Source organism: Phascolarctos cinereus, unplaced genomic scaffold (assembly GCF_003287225.1).
Source record: "Phascolarctos cinereus isolate Bilbo 61053 unplaced genomic scaffold, phaCin_HiC Scaffold_2;HRSCAF=192, whole genome shotgun sequence".
In the NCBI taxonomy this organism is placed as follows: domain Eukaryota; kingdom Metazoa; phylum Chordata; class Mammalia; order Diprotodontia; family Phascolarctidae; genus Phascolarctos; species Phascolarctos cinereus.
In genome coordinates this window covers 145586034-145600188 of record NW_027555625.1, presented here as the reverse complement: position 1 = coordinate 145600188, position 14155 = coordinate 145586034, and the positions used below count along the sequence as shown (strand labels likewise).

The following is a 14155-nucleotide window of genomic DNA, read 5'->3' as shown; positions in this document are numbered from 1 at the left end:
CAACATTAACTTTAGTAACCTAAATGTGAGATTTTTTTCTATCAACGACCAACAAATTCAAATGCCATTCAAAGGACTGAACCACATCTATGTTGATAGTCACACAATAAACCCAGAAGACAGAACAAGCTGCAGTCGAATAGAAAGATGGCTCCCAAGTTCTCTATGAAGTAAAGAATTTGACAGAGTTGGGGCAGCTAGGTGGCGCAGTGGATAGAGCTCTGGCCCTGGAGTCAGGAGAACCTGAGTTCAAGCCCAGCCTCAGATACTTGACACTTAACTAGCTGTGTGACTCTGGGCAAGTCACTTCACCCCAACTGCCTCACCAAAAAAGCAAAAAAAAAAAAAAAGAATTTGACAGAGTTGATTTCATCACACACTCAAGGGCAATAAATGTAATGAAATACTTGGTCATAATATCTTATGATGTTCATGATGAGCGCAAACAAAAAGACCTCCTTGAAGATGCCTGCAGATTATGAGCCAACATACCACAGAGGAAGAAGAGTTAGAGCAATTCTGTAAAGAACTGGAATAGGTCCTCCAAAGCAGATCAAAGGACCTTTGGCTCTCCAGTGACTTCAATGCAAAGGTGAGTACAGAAATGGATGATGAAAAAAAAAGTTGGAAAATACAGGCTAAGTTTGAGAAATGAAAAAAAACTTGTCAATTACTCAAAAGTCTCACGCCTATATATTATCAATTACTTTCTTTCAGAAGAAATTTGGAAAGCTCTAGCCATGGCAAGCACCAAACACCACCACCAAAAAAAAAATGAAATGGACACTATCTTAATAGAGGGAAAATTACTGGTCACTGTTGTGGAAATGATATCAGATTTACCTGTCGATGTGCAGTCAACCCATTGACGAGTTAGAATAGAACATAGGCTAAAATAAACACCAAATCAGAAAACTGAGAAGACAGTGTTAACAACTGTAGTAGCTTCAACCTGAACTATTCAAATAAGCCATAGATGCTCAAATGAGGAAACGGAAATGAGCAAAGATACTGACCTTGATTATCATCATTTCCTGAAAAGTTTAACTTACATAAAATAATCATTGCAACAAAGCAGCCCAAAGAGCCCAGAACCCAGTGTAGCTAGCAAAGACTTAATCTCCTTGCTAAGAAGAGATGTGGTAGCCATGGGAAACACTGGTTTAGAAAATAAATTCATTTTTAAAACACTAGGAAGGAGGGTACCCGACTACCCACAGCAAGGCCTCACGAAGAAGCAAAAATAAGTCTATAGAAAGATCAGCATGAAACACAAATGAACCACTTCACCTTAAAAACATTTTTAAATGAAACTAGCTAGAGAACAACAAACAGAATAAAAAGGAACAAATTTGTAGACACTTCTATGAATATCTATTTTCATTACCACTGACAGAGGAACTGCATTTGGGCCATAATTCCTCAGTCCCTAATGTATTATGGCACTTAGGATGAAACAGAAGTGGCACTTAGGAAGAATAGCTGGTCCAGCTGCTCCTCAGCCCTAAACACTAAGATCTGTGCTAGAGGCAATACAATCTTGAAAGCATTGAGGAATCACCTGGATGAACTCTCAACGAGGAGAAGATGGCAAAAGAATGGGGGAGAAAGGAAAGGAGGAATCTCAGATTATACTAATACCCAAAAAAGTCAACTGAAAGTTCATCAATAACTAACAGCTCATATTTGCTTACTTTCTTATCTTTATAAAAATCTTTCTGAAATAATAGACATGCAACATTGAGGGTATCCTTGATGAAAATACGAGAGGGAACTGGGAGTCTTTTGAAATGATTCTTTATGGCAAACTACAACATTAGGGTCACACAACTGGTTGAAATTACTTCTGTGTTTGTTTTTTATTGCAAAACATACATGAATTGGTAAAGCAAAATGCAGCTTGAGAGATTTTCTGCCAGTGAGGAGTTTTTGAGGCATATGTTAAGATAACACTATGCTTGTTGATAAATGCAATCACAAAGGTAATGCTCTTCAATGACCCTCTAATTAATAATTTCAAGTGAGGCAGAGAGGTAAATGCTCACCAAAAATGTTCACTTGCTCACAGATGGAATCTTGCACAAAGTCTACATGGAAGATAAATTCTCTACAGATAGTAAGATGCCCCAGAGGTTCCTGCTTGTAGGTGGTTACTGTGATGAGTACATCAAGTACAAGAACATTACAATGGGATCCACGATTACTCAAAAGAAATCAACAATACATACAGGAATAACTAAATTGATACAACATGCCAATGGTTCCTACTATGATATGCCATTGAATGGCCAGCTCATCAAACCAGTATATCCATACATATATCTGGGGCAGATACAACATGCTAATGGACAGTAAATTGGGTACAGAATTGAATGAACAAAAGAGAACAGGCTAGATTACATTTAGGATACTGCCCAGTGCTTTTTAGCAATCCCAAATTGCTTCCAGAGCAAAGATTTGTCTCTTCAACACAAATGTTCTCTATTCAGTATGGCTGTAAATCTGGGAACAGCACTGTCTCTAAAGAATCTGAGTTGCGGATGACTCTATATTCAGTAATATCACTTAGAATGGTTTGGTTTGATGACAATGGGTAATGGGGAGAAGTCAAGATTACTCAGCTCTTATTTTACTTCTGTTTTCTCTATCAAGGAGAATAATTTTTCAACTAGAAAAGACAAAACAAAAGATGGTTGACTGGAATTTGAAACTCAAAATAAGTGAATTGGTCTCAATGGGTTCTAGTTATCAGACCTAGAAAAGCTACATCCTAGGATACTGAAAGAATCTGTGGACATGATTACTAAGCCACTGTCAGTAATCTTTGAAAAATCAGGAAAACCTGGGAAAGTACTTAAAGACTGCAGACAAGCAAATATTTCCCCAGTTTTCCAAAAATGGAGTTGGAGTCCTTAAATAAGCTGGTGAGCTTAATTTCAATTCCTGGTAATATTCTGTACTGTGGTGTTTTGGGTTTTGGGGTTTTTTTGCCTTTTTGGTGAGGCAATTGGGGTGAAGGGACTTGCCCAGGGTCACACAGCTAGTAAGTATCATGTGTCTGAGGCCCGATTTGAACTCAGGTCTTCCTGACTCCAAGGCTGGAGCTCTATCCACTGCACCACCTAGCTGCCTCTTGTGCTATGTTTTTAAAGGGATGGTTTGTGAACATATATGAAGGAAATCTGTGTTCACTAACAGGTAGCTTGGCTCCCATAGGAACAAGTCTCACTGATAATGAAGCACACCTCCTGACTCTTTGGCAGAGAAGTGATAGCCAAGTGGTGCAGGATGAGGCATTTATTTTCAGATAAGCACTGTGTTGATTTGTTTTGTTTGACCGTGTTTATTTATTACAAGGGAGGCCTTCAGTGGAAGGAATAAGTTAGTTGATAGGGATAGAGATGTGAAAAAATTTTCAAAGAGGATCAATAAGACATTTAAAAATGCACAAAAGACAAAAAAATTCAGAACAGGAAACAAATAGGGCAATTTTGTTAACACCTTGTTAAATTTAATATATATTTCTGAGTATTCATAATTTCATATGCTATCTTTTTTTCTATGTATGAAATGTTTGTGTTTGATGGTATGTGTTGAGTTCATAACTAAAAGGAAAAAATTTTAAAAGAATATGGCATATTAGATTAAACTTATTGCTCTTTTAACAGGGGTAGGAGACTTGTTGAGAAGTAGCATGGTATAATATAGTAAAGCAGACTAGGTCCAAATCACACCTCTTCTACATATTGGTTGTCTGACCCTGGACGATTCACTTAATCTCTTGGGGCTCCCTCTTTGCAAACTCAACCACTTCACATCCTTTCTCTTGCCTCTGCCCCTCACCAAGAGAAAGCTGTGAGGCACTGAAAGAATTCATCCAACATACATACCAGGTTGTGAAGTTCTCAGGCCCTTATCTTAGACTCTTAGGGAGACTGAAGTTGTAACTAGTAGAGGGGATGAAAGGAGATATAGTAGGGGAATTTAGAGAGAGGTGAATTTTTAATCTAGAAGATCACAATTTTCATCACAATTGATTTCTGGAAACTGTATCACAAAGCTTATCATTTTAAGCAGACTGCTTCCTCATCACCACCATAGGAACAATGTTAAGATTGGGAACTACGCTTCTTTGTGTCCTTATTCCTCTCCAGGGTATGCTGCTGCCTCATCCTCACAAGACTCTCTCTACCATGCCATAAAAACCTCTTCAAAGTTAGAAGTTCATTCTACCTTTGGACTACTACCTAGTGCACTGCCGAATGTCAGGCCTAGAGTCAAGAAGACAGGAGTTCAAATCCAGCCTCAGGCACTTACTAGATGTGTGACCCTGAGCAAATCATTTAACCCCTGTCTGCCTCAGTTCCCATGCCTCTGTAAAATGGGGATAATCATGGCCCCTATCTGCCAACATTGTTGTGGGGCTCAAATGAGATCATAATTGTAAAGCATTTAACACAGTGCCTGGCACACAGTCAGCACTATAGAAAATGTTGCTATTATTATTACTTATCACATTGGAAGTACCCGCAGCCCCTACTGCCTCTCCTTCTGATTGGCTGGTTCCTCCGAGAAGACCCAGGCCAGCCACATCTTCATTCTTCTCCAAGCTGCACAGCTGACTCATCTCCATAGGCTTTCCTCTGCCATGTCCCATCACGTGGTACCCACGTCTCTACCTCCACTGCCCCTTTTCAGCTCTCTTTTATGTGTTGTCTTCCCACTTCAGAATATAAGTTCCTTCAGGGCAGGGACTGTCTTTCTTTCTGCTTATATTTATATTCTTATCACTTGACATAGTACTTAGCACGTAGGAAGCACTTAATAAATGCCTGGTGACTCACTGAGCACTCATTATCAATAAATGTTAGTTATGACCTAAGGGTTCTAAAAGCAAAGATGCAACTGTAAACTCTATAATGACTTAAAATAGTAAGGTTTTCTCCTATAAAATAAGCATAAATGTACTACACAAACAGGTTATACATGGGGCTGACTTTGATGTTTTATAAAGACATAGATCCTTTATTACTTCTAGGAACTATGATTTTGTTGACATAGGTACTCCCTTCCATACAGGACAACCATCTATGACTTAGTAGAAGAACTCGGAGATTTCTATGGTCAAAAAATTTATCATCCTGGTGAAGAGCCTTTTTTTAACTTAGCCAGACAGATTCTTGGATGACAAAAATACCACCTGTCACTGGACACATCTATTGTTATTGTCCAGTCATTTTTTCAGTTGTGTCTGACTCTTCATGACCCCATTTGGGGTTTTCTTGGCAAAGATACTGGAGTGGTTTGCCATTCTCTTCCCCAGATCATTTTACAGATGAGGAAACTGAAGCAAACAGTGTTAAGTGACTTGCCCATGATCACACAGTTACTAAGGGTCTGAGACTGGATTTGAACTCAGGCCTGATGTTCTATCCACTATGCCACTTAGCTGTCACTGGGAAAACTTCACTCAACAAAATAAACAACAACAAAACACATTTAGTAAATGTATAAAGCACAGTAATTGGCCCAAGATAAAATAAGAAGGATCCCTGTATCTAATAGTTAATGATACAAGTAAAGCTGTATACCTAATTGTACCTACTCATGCTTAGGGGCAATGGTTCCCAGCCTTTTTGGAAGGAAGAGTTGCTTTTAATTTCTCTAAAGACTTAAGGTGACTATGGCCAGTGAAAGGATTCAAAATAATAAAGCCCCCAGGGAAAGCAGGGCTACCAACAGCACCTCTAGAAATGCTGAGAATCTTGACAGACCTCAGAGTGGGTAGGGAAATTTGTCAACAGAAACTGACTTGGAAATCAATTCAATTCAATAAGCATTTATTGGAAGCCTACTACGTGTCCATATATAGAGACAGAAAGATAATATAAAAACCAGTCCCTGTATCCCTTCTCTTGCTGAGTTCATCAGTTCCCACAGGTCCAATTATCATCTCTATGTTTAGCAGACAGCAAATAACACTCGGAGATCTTCCAATAGAACCCAGCCTATTAATGGGAGAACTATATCCCAGAAGCTGTAATCACTGAATTTGGAATTGGAAGGGACCTTGGAAATCACACTGTCTATCTCACTTGCGTTACAGATGAGGAAATTGGGGTCAAGAGGTTAACTGACTTACCCGAGGTTGCACAGTAAGCACCAAAGCCATGATTCAAACCCAGATTTTTAACTACAAATCCAGTGTATTTTGTGCTATACTTCCCTAACCCTCTTCCCATAATAACCAACACTTATAAGAACTTAAAATATACTGACCTGAATATACTTTACTTTGAAGAACTGGAACATTGGGTCTTTTCCCCATAGGTAGTCTGCTTGATACGACTTTCAAGCTGGAAGGCATTTAGTCGGTCCTTGGAGTTAAAAGCCAACATGTCATGGAGAAGTTTACAGAGATCATTTGGAATGGATCTCTTTTTTTTCAAGGGAATATGCAGCTCCATGCTTGGGTTTTCTAGCATTGCCTCCCCAATCGGGATTATGTCCTTCCCTTGGCATATGTAAGTTCCTGAGAACAAGATGAGGAGCAGGAAAGAAAAAAAGTGATCTGTTTCTAAACAATTCAAAAATCCTACACTCAACAGAAAAATATAAATGGCAATATATAAAACTCAGTCTCAAAGGTTACAACAGAGTCTAAGACCAGATGAAGAGGAACTGAATTGCACTGGAGATTAAAAGACAATCAAATGAAGACAAGACTTAAGTAGTGCATCTTCCTAATCTGACCAAACGGCCAAAGTCAGTCAAGAGTATACCAAAAACAGATCTCCAAAGTATATTAGGGATTGTTACATTCTTGAGATAAAGTGCCTTTAATACACCACTAAATACAGTCAAGAGTACACCAAAAACAGATCTCCAAAAGTATATTAGAGATTGTTACATTTTTGAAATAAAGTGCCTTTAATACACCATTAAATACAAGTTAATAGGTAATTTAACTAAGACATAGGATAGAGACTCAAAATCCAGATTAGGACATTGAGGATTTCACAAGCTTCTCTCACTATATCAAAAGCCACAAAGATATATGAAAATAGAAAGAACAGCTTAGAAAATGTTCCCCCAAGTTGTGAAATGATCCAACCATTTTGGAGAACAATTTGGAACTATGCCCAAAGGGCTACAAAAATGTGCATACCCTTTGATCCAGCAATAGCACTTCTAGGGCTATATCCCAAAGAGATCAAACAAATGGGAAAAGGACCCACATGTACAAAAATATTCATAGCAGCTCTTTTTGTGGTGGCAAAGAATTGGAAATTGAGAGGATGCCCATCAATTGGGGAATGGCTGAGCAAGTTGTGGTATATGAATGTAATGGAATGCTATTGTTCTATAAGGAATGATGAACAGGCTGACTTCAGAAAAACCTGGGAAGACTTATATGGTCTGATGCTGAGTGAAGTGAGCAGAACCCAGAGGACTTTGTATACAATAGCAGCCACGTTATACAATGACTAAGAATGTTAAACTGAACCCTTCTCAGCATTACGAGGATCTAAGACATCTCCAGAGGCCTCAGGATGGAAAATGCTGTCCACATCCAAAGAAAGAACTATGGAAGTCGAATCACTCTCACTTAATTTTACCTTAAGTTGAATTTTGTTTCATCTTTCTGATGGTTCCTCCTATTGGTTTTAATTATTACTTACAACTTCACTAATGTGAAAATATGTTTAACGGGTATGTAAATGTAAAGCCTATGTCATATTGTGTGCCGTCTTGGGGTGAGGGGGGGAGAAAAAGGGAGAAAAAATTTTCAACTCAAAAGCATATGGGAAAAAAAAATTTAAAAAAATAAAGAAAATAAAGAAAATGTTCCCCCAATACCAACAACGCCAGGCAAGTCTCTTACAAGGATGCCTGATTTTTAAATGTTGCAAAATTGGTTAAGAATGAATTTTTATATCCACAAAGTCATACATGACCCAGGTAAACTGTATGTGTAAAATGGAGCTAGTCACAATTCAAGAAGTATCAGACACCTTTTTTAATAAAAATAAAAGCAATACATTCTTCAATTCACTGAGCAACTTTTCTTCAGAAAAACATGAAAGATGCAAAGATATCTTTGTTCCCATAATGTTTTAATGTATTCACTAGAAGCACATGGGGATGAGAGGTAAGTAAGTGGATAAAGAGGAAGAGTCAGAATGAGCTAGGTTCAAGTCCTACTTTTGAAACACCCTAGCTATGTGAGCCAAGGCAAGTCAAACTCCCACCAACTCGGACAATTTTCTAAGATCAGAAAATGCACAGTAGTTTCCAGTATGCATTGGTAGAGGAGGAGTTTGTTCAAAGAGGAGTTCCCTATGCTGATTAAATCACAGGCCCAGATCAAAATTCATCAGCTTGCTGGGAAAGATGGAGTAGTTAGTACCTACCTCCATTTGAGAGACAATAGCCTGTTCAGCCAAACTGCTTTACAGCTAGACGTAAACTCACTGAAGGCAGGGATTGTGCTTCTTCTCACAGCTTCCCCCAACTCCTACTATAGTGCTGGGCATACAATAGCTACTTAATTAATTTTATTAACTTAAATCATATGATTCTTAAAACAAATCAACATACATGAGTGCTAGTTACAACACAAGCTTCTTTGTTAAGACTGATCTGGACCTCCTTTTGATGCCAAAATTGAGCTAAGTGTTCCCCACAACCATCCTCTCAAAAAAAAAAAAAGTGACTTTAAAGGCAATGTTAATAGTTCTGACAAACCTGGAAGGGGACATAAAACAAAAGTATATATTTGCCCATTTGTCATTTGTTATTAATTGGTTCTACTCTGTTAAATGCTAATGGATTTATGTAGAATTTTATATGTTTATTTGATTGTTTTTGTTGAATGTTATTCAGTTTATAATAATACCTTTTAAAGTAAACAGTTCAAATTCCATTACTCTGATTCTTGAACCAAGATAAACTTAAATTAAAACACTTAGGTTTTATCTTCAACACCTTCCTCTTGGGCTTTTTCCCTGAGATGTTCTCATTTTCTCCTTTAAAAATGTAATTGGTAAACATTGTATTTATTTTTTAAATAGTGTTAAGTTCAAACAGTCTTTTTTATTTGATTATAAATTATAAGTATCAGCTATTATCCTCCCATTAAAGTCTCACTTTGCTAGTTCATCAAGGCATGGAGATGACCCTAAGTTCTCTGTTGTATTCCTCAAACAGTATCTCTTTGAAAAAAAAAAAAAGATACACTCGGAAAAATAATGCAAATAGTAGGCCACTCTTGGGTTTTATGCAAGACAGACTGGGGGAAGGTAAGTTATTAAATTCAGACTAGTACAATCTAGGGCAGGACAATCCTTATACTCACTGAGTTTACAATCTACTCGTTGAAAAAAATTAAAATATAAAAAGATTGTTGTTGTTCAGTTGTTTCCTACTCTTCGTGACCCTATTTGGGGTTTTCTTGGCAGATACTAGAATGATTTGCCATTTTTTTCCTCCAGCTCATTTTACAGAAGAGGAACTGAGGCAAACAGGGTTAAGTGACTTGCCCAGGGTCACACTGCTAGTAAGTGTCTGAGGCCAGATTTGAACTCAGGAAGATCAATCTTCCTGGCTCCAGGCCCAGAGCTCTATCTACCGCACCACCTAGCTGCCCCATAAAAAAGATACAGTGCCTAGAATTGTCCATTTTGAGTGTCAAGTGAATGACAAAGATAGTGATAAGTATTGTGTATTTCAAAGAGGAAGCCATCACTGTAGACTGAAGCTGTCAAGAGAGGCTTCCTCAGGAGGGATTTTAGTGGATTGCAAGATCAATAGGAGTCAGCAGTGACATATAGCAGTCCAAAAAAGCTAATGCAATTTTAGGCTATGTTAAAAGAACAGTATCAGAGTCATGTCTGAAAGGCAACTCACCAAGCAACTCCTTCTCAGAATCTGCTTCCCTGAAAGTAATCCTCTCTATCATGGCCCAGAAAATTATCCCAAGGGCAAAGATGTCTGCTTTGGCGGTGTAGCTGCCTTCCCACACTTCAGGAGCCATATAGAAATCTGAACCACAGGCAGAGGAAAACCGGTGCTGATTAATATTCACTCTCCCTTGGCATACTTTACTCAGGCCAAAATCTGTTACCTAAAAAACAAAGGGTAAGGGTAGCTAATTAGATCAAATATGAAAATGTCCAGTTCCATTGAGATAGACCTTCTTGGCTACCAAGTGAATAGTAAAGACCTTAATGACTTGGACTTGGATTCCTAGCAAATTAATTGGGAATTACGTAACTGATCATGACATCTTACCAGACAGATGTCCAAGAAAGATGCCCCTCTCTCCATTATGCCCCCTTTTCCACAATTGGCCTAGATTCTTAAGGAAAAGAGGAGTGTGGACAAAAGTGGTGTCTCCTATGATCTACTTGGGAATTTTGCTGTCTCAATACCCTCATCTCTCTTCTCTCTTTGATTAAAATTGTACACTTGATTAAAACTGCCTTCTTCCTTCATTATGTAGCCCCAGGACAAAGTGGATGCTGTTATTAATAATTAAACGTGGAAATGTTTCTGATGTAGAAATTTGTTGTTAGTCTTTTTTTTTTAGTTGTGTCCAACTCTTTGTGACCCCTTTAGGGGTGTCCTTGGCAAAGATACTGGAGTGGTTTGCCACTCCTTTCTCTAGTTCATTTTACAGATAAGGAAACTGAAGCAAATAGGGTTAAGTGACTTGTCCAGGCTCACATAGCTAGAAAGTGTCTGAGGCCAGAATTGAACTCAGAAGAGGAGTCTTCTAGACTTCAAGCCTGGCACTCTTACTGCTCCACCTATCTGCTGACAGGTAGAAATTTATCAGCAGCATAAATTTATCACCTATTTCTTGAAGTTATGGGAAGAATGTTACTGTTCTTCAAGAACATCTTTTAAACTTGCTTTTGAATAGCAACAGTACTATGGACTGCTCAGCACTAACGAGGAGCAGGTTAGACAGGGGCCTTAAGCCCCATCAATCTCAGCCAAATCATCACAATATCCCACTTGATTGGTATAGTGCTGAAACCCCAAAGCTCCCCTGAGAACACAACCAATAAAAGAACCTTTTTTCCTATTAAGGATGGATGCAAAGAACAGTTAAAAAGGTCAAGTGTCACTGGAACTTAGAGAATGGAGAAAAGAATAAAATGTCCTTAGACTGGAAAGGTGTGAAGGGTTTTAAAAGCCAAAAAGAGTATTTGATCCTGGAGGTAACAGAGAACCACTGGAGCATATTGAGCAGGTGGGATGACGTGGTAAGATCTGTGTTTTAGGAAGATCATTGTGGCTGCTGAGTGGAAGATGAAATGCAAAGTGGAGAGACACAGAAGATATCGTAATAGATGAGGCCCTGAATAAGGGTAGTGGTTGTGTGAGAGACGAGGGGATGTATAGGAGAGATGGTGTGAAGGGAGAAATGACAAGTCTTGGCAACAGCTTGGATACTGAAGTGAGCAGATGAAATAAGGTGAAAAAAAGATCGAGGATGATACTTAGGTTGAAAGCCTGGGTGACTGGGAGGACAGTGATGCCCTTAACAGTAACATGGCAGCTGGGGGAGGAGAGGGTCAAGAGTGAAACAAGTTCTGTTTTTTGTAGATGTCTAATTCTAGATGTCCAAAAGGTAGTTAGTGATATAAAACTGGAGGTCAGGAAAAACAGATCTAAGGATCATCTCTATGGAGATTCTAATTCAGGGGTAGGGAACCTATGGCCTCCTACATGTGGCCTTCTTGGTCCTTGGGTGCAGCTTTTTGACTGAGTCCAACTTTTACAGAACAAATCCTTTTATTAAGGAGATTTGTTTCAATTCAATTAAATCAAATATATGGGAACTGACCAAGTGATTTAGTATATAGCAGAGGTTCTTGAAGTGTGATCCAGGGACCCCTGTGGATCCACGGGATCAAAACTATTTTTATCATAACCCTAAGACATTTTAATTTCTAATATAGTAATTACCAATTGATATAACCCACGTGAACAAAGGCTCTTGGGGGAGGGAGGTCTTCAATAATTTTTAAGAATATAAAAAGGTACTGAGACCAAAAAGTTTGAGAACCACTGACATAAAGGCAAAAAAGGAGAAGGCCAAGGACAGATTCTGGGAGGCCACCCAAAGTTAATGGGCATGACTTGGATGAAGATTCAGCAAAGCAGACTGAGAAACAATAATCAAGGCAGGAGAAAAATCAGGAGAGTGACATTACAAAAACCAAGCCAGGAGAAAGTATCCAGAACAGAACAATCAATGGGTCAAAGGCTTTGGAGAAATCAAGAATCATGAGTATAGAGATAAAATCATTACATTTGACAATTAAGAAATCATTAGTAACTTTGGAGGCAATAGTTTCAATTGAAATGATGAGGTCAGAAGCCAGACTACAGAAGCTTAGAAGAGCATGAATGGAGAGGAAGCAGAGACACCAATTGTAGATGGCTTTCTCAAGGAGTTAAGCCATGAAAGTCGGGGGCCGGGGGAATTCAGGATGATAACTAGTAGGGGTGGTCAGATCAAAGGACAAGTTTTTTTTAAGGGTGAGGGAGACATGGGCATGTTTGTGGGTCGCAGGCAGGCAGCTTACCTAGGCAGCAGACAGGAAGACACTGAAAATCAGTAAGAGAGTAGAGATAATTCAGGGGTGATCTACTTAGAGAGGATAGAATGGAACCAGATCAGGACACAATATAGAGAGGTTTGCCATGGCAAGAAAGACCACCTCTTCATGTGAAACAGGGATGAAGGCAGACATAATGGGCAAAGACATCTGAAAGACATAAGGAGGAAGGGGAAAAGGGGAGCTTAGTGAATGGCCTCAATTTTTGTTCCTTGTGCTGTGGATACAGTGACAAAAATGAAATGGCCCTTGCCTTCAGGAAGCTAATATTCTATCAGGAAACAACAACCACAGAGATAAGTAAATACAAAATACATTAAAATTAAACACAAAATATGTTCAAAGTTAATGTAAAATTAGGAGCCTCATGTAGGAGGTGGCTTGAACTGAACTCTGAAGAAGTTAAGGATTCTAGGAAGCAGAGGGAAGAAAGGAGAACATGGGAGGAGGGGTGGTAAGGGGACTGCCTGCCTGTGCAGAGGCACAAAGACAGGAGCGGGATGACTGTGTATGAGGAATAACAAGTTCAATTTGATGAGCTGCAGAATGTTTGAAGGAGAAAAGTGCCCTTTCCTTAGCTTCTGATTTTCCACTTGCTTTGTACATGTTTTGCATTTAGTTATCTGTGAGTCTGTCAATTCCCCTGATAGAATGTTAGCTCCCCGAGGGCAAGAGCTATTTCCTTTTGTCACTGTATCCACAGCAGCAGAACAGTGCATGGCACAAAAACTGAGTAACAAGCTTGAAAAGATAGGCTAGAGTCTATGTTAGATGAAAGAAACCAAGGCAGGGACATCAATTTAAAGGCTATCACAAAACTTCAAGCAAAAGGTAGTGGCTGTGCAAGTAGAGCAAAGAGAACAGATGCAAGAAATGTGGTAACAGAATCAACAAGACTTGGCCTCAGGTTGACCATGAGGGATTTGGGAGAACGAAGAATTGAAGATTGTGTCCCTGGGTAACTAAAAGAATGGTGACACCCTTAATCTTTGTTTCATAGATGCGGAAACAGACTTGGGATTCCCTCCATTTGAACTGGGCTAGACTGCAGCTAGCAGAGTAGGTGAGTAGGTCACTACTCAAGAAGAAGAAAGTAGGGAAATATCAGGATCCAGGATACAGTGGAGCAGGGGAAGGAAACAGTCCTCCCGCATTTTGTCCCCAAGGAAGATCAATGAAGATAGAACCCAAGATCCACCAGGAATACAGGAATATCATTGAGTTACTTATGTAGAGCTAGAAGGGAGCTCAGAGACTATCTGGTCCTAACCCTTTCATTTTACAAATGAGGAAAGTGAAATCCAAAGAGGTTTTAATGCATAACAACCCACTGTATAACAATGTTATACAGGGAGCAAATGGAAAAGCTTAGGATTTGAAATCCAGTCCTCTTTGGCAGATCTAAAATTTATCTGACCTAAAATTATATTAAGACTTTTCAAAAAAAATTAGGTAAATGGGGCAGCTAGGTGGCAAAGTGGATATAGCACTGGCCCTGAAGTTCAAATCTGGCCTCAGAC

General features: G+C 39.0%; 1 protein-coding gene across 1 annotated transcript in view; it reads right to left on the bottom strand.

Moving 5' to 3' along the window:
• The window catches only part of LOC110207448 (serine/threonine-protein kinase 35-like), a 65868-nt gene that overhangs the window by 20689 nt on the left and 31024 nt on the right, over positions 1–14155 (bottom strand). The window contains exons 3-4 of the mRNA XM_020985125.2: positions 9910–10126; positions 6280–6532 (exon numbers count right to left, since the gene is read on the bottom strand). Coding sequence (XP_020840784.1) covers positions 6291–6532; positions 9910–10126 — 459 coding nt within the window. The 3' untranslated portion in view covers positions 6280–6290. The remainder of the gene's footprint in view (positions 1–6279; positions 6533–9909; positions 10127–14155) is intronic.